The sequence below is a fragment of the Mytilus californianus genome, unplaced genomic scaffold, assembly GCF_021869535.1.
Source record: "Mytilus californianus isolate M0D057914Y unplaced genomic scaffold, xbMytCali1.0.p SCAF_9, whole genome shotgun sequence".
NCBI classification, from domain to species: Eukaryota; Metazoa; Mollusca; class Bivalvia; order Mytilida; family Mytilidae; genus Mytilus; species Mytilus californianus.
In genome coordinates this window covers 51916527-51924887 of record NW_026262745.1, presented here as the reverse complement: position 1 = coordinate 51924887, position 8361 = coordinate 51916527, and the positions used below count along the sequence as shown (strand labels likewise).

At 33.1% G+C, this 8361-nt stretch overlaps 1 protein-coding gene across 1 annotated transcript; it reads left to right on the top strand.

Moving 5' to 3' along the window:
* Positions 1-503: 503 nt before the first annotated feature.
* Positions 504-5593, top strand: LOC127715220 (uncharacterized). Its single transcript, XM_052221241.1, has 2 exons — positions 504-562; positions 3587-5593. Exon 2 carries the CDS (start codon positions 3628-3630, stop codon positions 5524-5526), a length of 1899 nt encoding a protein of 632 aa, XP_052077201.1. The 5' UTR covers positions 504-562; positions 3587-3627; the 3' UTR covers positions 5527-5593.
* The last annotated feature ends 2768 nt before the right edge of the window (positions 5594-8361 follow it).

The window sequence follows — 8361 nt, the reverse complement described above, 5'->3', positions numbered from 1 at the left end:
AGAAGTTATTTCATGTCTAATTAATTAAATGCGCGTTTAACTTGGGTCAGTTTACTCAATTGTATGCGCATGTCTAAAGCTATTCTTAAGAGTCCGTACATTTCTTTTTTAAGTTGTTTGTTTAAATGATAGATTAACTACATTTCATTTCAAAGAACCTCTTAATTTTGTGGTGAAATCAATGAATATAAAACTGCAATTATGTTAACTGTTTCTGTTATATTTTTGCATAAAGACTCCACATCATGAATTTAATGCATGATTTTTTTCTGAACATTATTATTAAAGACCAAATAGTTTATCCTACACCAAAAATGTCATTCTGCGCAAGCAGTTGTTAACAAATTTTATCATAAAAAAAGTTAAGATATATTATCGAATAGACAACATTATTTAGATATATAATTACAGTAGTGACTTGCATGGTTAAACACCGTCATTAAAAGATTAAGTTTTTTTTTTAAATATTGACTCTTTTTTACTATAAATAGAAAATAAACCGGTTTGAAAGGAAAGTCGTTCACCTATCCAGGTAAACAAAACGTGAACAACAAAGTGGCTGGTACGTTATAGTCAATAACACAGTTCTGTTCTTTACTGTTGATCTTAAAATAGAGACAAAAGATACCAAAGGGACTGAAAGACAAACTTCAGACTACAAATTAAAACATTGAAAACAAAACTTCATTCTATTCGATTTATAACAACAAAGATGGGTTTGGTCGATATAACACATAAGGATGTTCAGGCGTTGTGCAAAGAATTTCAATTTGAAAATACTTGTTTACTTAAACCGTTTAGGAGCTATAGTAATTGATTTATTTTCATTCGAGAGAAACTGAATAGTTAAGTTTAATATCTTTGATGAGTTTTGTTTACAATAAGAATTTAATAGAGACTTGTTCATACTCTCATTAGCCATTGACAGATATTAAAGACAGCATAAAGAAACTTCAGGTAGTAAAGTATCATATGATTATGTATCAACAGTCTCAAATGTACCGTTTGTTATTCAACAGATCGAGATTAAAAGCGTAGATTAATATCTTTGTAAAAGAGAGACGAAAGATATCGAATGGACATTCAAAATCACAAGTCGAAAATAATCGGACAACGCCATACATGTAGCTATAAAGAAAAGAGCAACAGACATAGTACACAAACAACAGTATAGACAACTAAAGACTGAACAACAAGAACCCCAATAAAAACTGGCATTGAACGCAACCATATGACATGAGCCTGATTAAAATCATGATCTACGTAATTGATAATGCATTAATAAAACCTATAAGGAAACAACTTCTTTGTCCCTAGCATTAACTCTTGTTGAAATGTGATTTTCGTGGCATGGAAATGTTAGTATATGCAAGATCTGTTTTTCTAAATCCGCGAAAAATTATTTCCTTTTTTATGTGTAACCCTGCTAAAAACAAACCCCTGTCAGATAACTAGATCGCATAGTTTATGAAATAGTGCACATCGTTGGAAACTAAATTAAATCATGTGGGAGTGTGTTTTCATGTATACACAGTTTCGTCTGTTCTTTCATTGTTCGCCTTGGTCAAGTTCTCTTACATTCTACATTTAAAATTCCTTGTAGACGAACATTGTTTTTGAGTGTTTTGATCTTCTATAAGGACGTCAAATTGAGTTACGTTTTTCCACTATACTTATTTTTTAACATTATTACCTTCTATATACCTGATATTTTTATATTACGCATTTAAGTGATCTGTGTAGATAGCATGTCGACATGCATTCTAGATGGTTAAATGGTACTAATATGCTGTTGGTGTGTTAATATTTCTACAACTGGTTACATTCAATCTATTGTAATGAAAATTCACATGTTATTAGGGTGATCTTAGATGCAGTATAAATAAGATCCTACAAAAAAATCTGTTTGAAATAGAACACATAGAATTACAGGAATCAAAATTCAAAACAAAAACAATTCTTTAAAAAACACTTATATATCATGTATACATGATATTTATATGTTGTATATAAATATTCATTTAGATTATCAAAGAAGGTAGGATTTTACGCAATGCACAGTAACATCGAATCACGAAAAAATTTCAAGCAAAAACCATGAAATCAAGTAAACAAGCACAAGCTTGTTTAAGGTGGTACCAAACACTAAAAATTAACTAAACTAAAATTAGTGTAGCTCGTTTAATTTTCAATAAATTTTGTTAAAATATTTACTTTGCCAAAATTCTTTGCACACCCACAAACCTTATATAAAGCACTAGAAAACAGGAAGTATGTGATCAACAGATCTGAATATAAACTCATCATAGATACCAGAATTTAAATTTTGTATTTCCGCCCGACGCGTATTTCGTCTACAAATAACTCATCAGTGACGCTCGTATCTAAAAAAAGTTAAAAAAGCCAAATAAATATCTGCAAATTACAAGTCATCACTGTCAAAAGAATCAACAAGATGTAGACCAAATGTGAAGAAATTCTGTTCAGTTGTTGCAGAAACAGACAAACAGATAGAGACCCTTACCATGTTCCCTGTGTCACAACTCACAGGGGATAATACACACAATTGAAATGAGGAAATACTCATATGAGCAGGAGATCAGTATTCCAAACATCCTGGGCGGAACATTTTTGTCATAATTAAGCTATGAATTACATTTACATGTTTGTATATGTAGTCACAATGATAACATGGATAATGTAGCTAACTTATACAGTATAGTATAGGAGCACAAGTTGTGAAATTCATGATAAAAAAGTTGACTCCATGCATAAGAGAGGGACGAAAGATACCAGAGGGACAGTCAAACTCATAGATCGAAAGCAAACTGAAAACGCCATGGCCAAAAACAAGAAGACAAACAGACAAATAATACATGTAATAGTACAGATGACACAACATAGAAAACTAAAGACTCAGCAACAAATACCCCACCAAAAACTGGGGGTGATCTCAGGTACTCCGGAAGGGTAAGCTGATCCTGCTCCACATGTGGCACCCGTCGTGTTGCATAAGTTGTCAAATTCGTGTTCATATCTGTAGTTGAGTTAATGCAGAAATGATTGTTTTCCCTTTTGGTCTGCTTTTACAATGAGGGTCATTTTTTTTCCTTCGTCAGATGAAAAACCAATGTGTTGTTTTGGTTTCTATTATCAATTGTCAATAATGATTTTTAATATTGTCTGATAATCTCTTAATAAGTATTTCAATATTGCACTATTATCACTCCTTTAGTTACCACAATATAGGATGAAAAACAAGAATATACTGCAAGGTTACCAACAATGTTAACACTCTGTAGAGCGAACATTTTATTCACAAATAATACTGTCGCCATAATTTAGTTCGGAATAAGGAATCAATTGTTACCTTTTAAGAGCAGTGGATATCAAAAAGCCAAATTACCGATTTGAAGGTCAGCACTGTACTGGAAACAATAAGGGAAAAAATAACAAAACAAACATGTGATGCAAAAACGCTACCAAATTGAATGTAATGTTCCACTTTAATCATATATGTTTGCCTCGGCTTGACAGACCTTAATGTGTGAGTAATCTTTTTCTTTTAAATTAAATATAATTTCAGAACCAGCAACACATCAAGCATCAATAGCTCTATATCAGTACATGTGCAATAATATTGTTGGGACAGAGGATAATGTTAAATCACTCAGAATGATCAACACTGTCAGAGATAATTTATCACGCAATGAAATCGAAACAACAATCACTAGTGGAAGTTTTGGAGAAGGTCTTGATATGCGTGGAAGTGACGTTGATCTCGTGAAAGTGATATCATTTATTGAGGTTTGTGAAAACATAAACGGTCCTTTCAACCCTGATAAAACATATTTTACCATGGAAACAGGCGAAGCACAACCAGGATATACCCTATTACGTCTGATTCATAGTAAGAATTTGAAAATGTTTGAACTTTGTAATGAAATAGAAGGTGAATACTATTTTTCAAACCTTAAAATAAAACAACTATTCTTGCACAAGTTTTCTTCGATCATCCATGGACCATGTGTTTCTGACAATGATGGATTTACGGATAATGCCTACACCATACACAACAGATCATGGATAACACAAGCAGAAGAGTGGAAAACACGATCAAAGAACGCATGGCCGGAAAACGATGTTAAACAGTCAATTATAAAACACGGTGTTCTGTTTGTACCAAAAGGTGTTCAAGGATCTAAGAAAGAAGAATTAGAATGGCGAATATCGTTTTCCGTTGGAGAAAAGTTTCTTATCTATACTTTCACACACACACAATTACTGTGTTATGCTCTTATGAAAATTCTTTTAAAAGGCGTGATAGATACTGACTTTGAATGTCAAGAATTATTATCCTCATATTTTATGAAAACAATTTTATTTTGGATATCTGAGGAATTTCCACTTTCGATATGGAGGCCAGAAAACCTGATATCTAATTTTATGATGTGTGTGAAGAGACTAATATACTGTGTTGAAAACTCAGTTTGTCCACATTACTTCATTCCTGAAAATAATTTATTTAAACATAAGATTAAAGGACACGCAAAGGAAACACTGTTAAACAAACTGAACATTCTAGATAGTTATGGGTGGCGATGTATCTTATTTTCAGATCAAATGTCGAATTTCAATGAATTAGCATTGTACAAAGAAGTGCATCTAATGTATGGTGAAAATCTTAAACTACTAATGTCTCCATCTATGCGTTTACGAGACCGTTCAATCGCAAGTTCAAGTGATCATTTGTCATGGAAGAAAGGAATTCACATGGTTTTGTCCAATAACAGTTCCAAAATAAGAGACTTTTACTCGTTCTATACGTCAACGATCTTATTCTATAGTGACAATTTTCTAACATTTGATGATATACGCGATAATAAATCTACCTATAAACAATACAAGACTTGTATAAGTACTGTGTTATTGAATGCACGTCATGATGCTGTTTCTGGGTGGCTAAAGTTAGCATCGTTTTTCTATAGGACTAAACAGTACAATATAGCTCTCGCAATTCTGCAGTATTCACTTTTAAAATGTTCACCCGAAAAACTTTACTTTGGCATTCGTTTGTCGCATATACATAATGAAATATTAAGTTTGCATTTGTTTAAACGGATGACTGTTACTCGTTTGAAAAAAATGCTGCTTTTCAATCATTTAAGGTTTACTAAAAACTGTACGTTGTTACCAGATGAATTACAAATCAAGGAAAATTTGTCATATTACCAAATACCACCGGAGGTATATGTTCATTTCCTTTCTTTTCTTTGTCATTATAATATGAAAAATATTATTCCATGTCAGCATTCTCTCCAAGATTTACAATTAACTATAGAGGAAGAGCATTTCATTGCAAGTGACTCAGATAGGGCTATTTCCTACAATATCCTCGGTATAGTTTTTCAGGTTTTAGGAGACATAGAATCAGCTAGACGTGCATTTATAAACTCTATAGAACTCGAAGCAGATCCAGATTTGAATACTGCTTTCCGGAATTTGTTTTTAATTGGTGGAATGTAATTCAGTTAATGTAATACAACCGGAGATTTTACTAAGTCTTTTGGTGATTAAAGTATTTTTGCCCAAATGGTATTTATTATATTATTTGTGTTTTATATATGAGTTTTAAAACAAACAATGAATTATATGAAATGAGAAAAAGAAAACAAATAGATATCCTTCTTTATCTTAAAAACTCCAGTGTGAAATAGCTACCATTTTTTTCAAAAGACATAATAGCGATCTCTTCACATTCTGCACAGTTTGGAGTCTTAAGGATGTTCGCTACTCTGTTTCAAAATAACAAGCTTTTTAAAAGACTGTTATAAATTGATATTATATAAATAAAGGAACTAAAAAAGCAGAAAAAAATTAAGGGTCCGTGTGCTTGTTTTTGGGATATAAGCCATTGAAAATTTGGCGGGAAATGATTCTCTCTAGATTTTTTCATACATTCAACATTGGTACCTTTTTCATTCAAAAACTATGAAAAAATAACAAGTATTTTATAAGATTTTCAAAGATGGCTTTTACAACTATATGTAATCAAAATATGGGAAAAAAGTAGGGTTTAGTGTGCCAAATATTTTAATGGCACTACATGGATAAAACTAGAGTATTCCGAATATCTGGCAAAAATTCAAAAACAAGAGGAGCGAACATCCTTAACAAGTCAAACATGTCAAATAAGCAGAAAACATAATTTTCTTTATCCCTGAAACACATCAAGTATAGGCAGTGATTATTTTGCTGGCGCCGGAAAAATAGAAAATATGCTATTTTGCCGGCTTTACCAAAAACTGTTATTGCCATTTTGTATGCTCCTACAAATAAATGATGAATCCTGTATTTCACAAATTGTTTTTTGGATACTGTAATAACATGAACGGTATCATCTTTTCTGCACTATGTGCGCATTTCGACTATCAATATCTCTTCAGTAATGCTCGAGGCCAAAATATTTGAAAAAAAAAACAAAGCTTATCAAAAAGATGAAGAGCTTTAAACCAAAAAGGACAAAATAAAATAGCCACAGCCGGACAAGGAATTCGAGCTTTGCATGAGGGAGATACATTCCTCAATTTTGAATAATTTCACAAAATTGTGTAACATGAAATTTAAAAACACAAAATTCTTATGTTTATGCCTTCACCGAAGTACTGGCTACTGGGCTGGTGATACATTCGGGGATTATAGGTCCACAAATCAGAGGCATCGACTTGGTGGTTATCAACATAGTCAATATCTTAAGGATGGAATCAGGTCAGGTTAATGCTTTTTTTTTAAATGTTCGGACTCCTTGGTTTTTTGTCGAGCCTGCGACTTTTGTCGCAGAAAGCTCGACATAGGGATAGCGATCCGGCGGCGGCGGCGGCGGCGTTAGCTAACTTCTTAAAAGCTTTATATTTTAGAAGGTGGAAGGTCTGGATGCTTCATACTTTGTATATGGATGCCTCATGTTACGAAGTTTCCGTCAGTCACATGTCCAATGTCCTTGACCTCATTTTCATGGTTCAGTGACTACTTGAAAAAAAAGTTCAGATTTTTTGTAATGTTAGATTCTCTCTTATTATAAGTTATAAGATAACTATATTTGGTATGTGCGTACCTTGCAAGGTCCTCATGCCCGTCAGACAGTTTTCACTTGACCTCGACCTCATTTCATGGATCAGTGAACAAGGTTAAGTTTTGGTGGTCAAGTCCATATCTCAGATACTATAAGCAATAGGTCTAGTATATTCGGTGTATGGAAGGACTGTAAGGTGTACATGTCCAACTGGCAGGTGTCATCTGACCTTGACCTCATTTTCATGGTTCAGTGGTTATAGTTAAGTTTTTGTGTTTTGGTCTGTTTTTCTTATACTGTATGCCATAGGTCTACTATATTTGGTGTATGGAATGATTGTAAGGTGTACATGTCTAGCGGGCAGGTGTCATCTGACCTTGACCTTATTTTCATGGTTCAGTGGTCAAAGTTAAGTTTTTGAGTTTTGGTCTTTTTTTCTAATACTATGTGCAATAGTTCAACTATATTTGGAATGTGCGTACCTTGCAAGGTCCTCATGCCCGTCAGACAGTTTTCACTTGACCTCGACCTCATTTCATGGAGCAATGAACAAGGTTAAGTTTTGGTGGTCAAGTCCATATCTCAGATACTATAAGCAATAGGTCTAGTATATTTGGTGTATGGAAGGACTGTAAGGTGTACATGTCCAACTGGCAGGTGTCATCTGACCTTGACCTCATTTTCATGGTTCAGTGGTTATAGTTAAGTTTTTGTGTTTTGGTCTGTTTTTCTTATACTATATGCAATAGTTCAACTATGTTTGGTGTATGGAAATATTTTATGATCTATTTGGCAGTCACGCAGGTTTTATTTGACCTTGACCTCATTTTCAAGGTTCATTGCTCAGTGTTAAGTTTTTGTGTTTTGGTCTGTTTTTCTTAAACTATAAGCAATAGGTCAACTCTATTTGTTGTATGGAAGAATTGTTAGCTGTACATGCCTGCCTAGCATGGTTCATCTGACCTTGACCTCATTTTCATGGTTCATTGGTCAATGTTTAGTTTACTTGGTTAATGTTAAGTTTATGTGACAGTTGTAATAAAGCTTTATATTTAGGACTATCAACATAATATCAATGATTAGTAAAGAAGGCGAGACATTTCAGCGTGTGCACTCTTGTTTCTCCCTACGATACAGGGTAAAACGTTTTGCCCCATACCACCCACTTTTCTTTTCATAGAAGAATTCAACAGCTCATAAAAAGGTCATTAACAAAATTAAAGTAGATTCTAGATTATTTTTTTAAAGATTTGATACCCAATCAATGCCAATGTTAAATATAAGGTAAA

Coding starts and splice junctions, on each gene's coding strand:
- LOC127715220 (XM_052221241.1), top strand. CDS start 3,628: ATGTGCAATAATATTGTTGGGACAGAGGATAATGTTAAATCACTCAGA.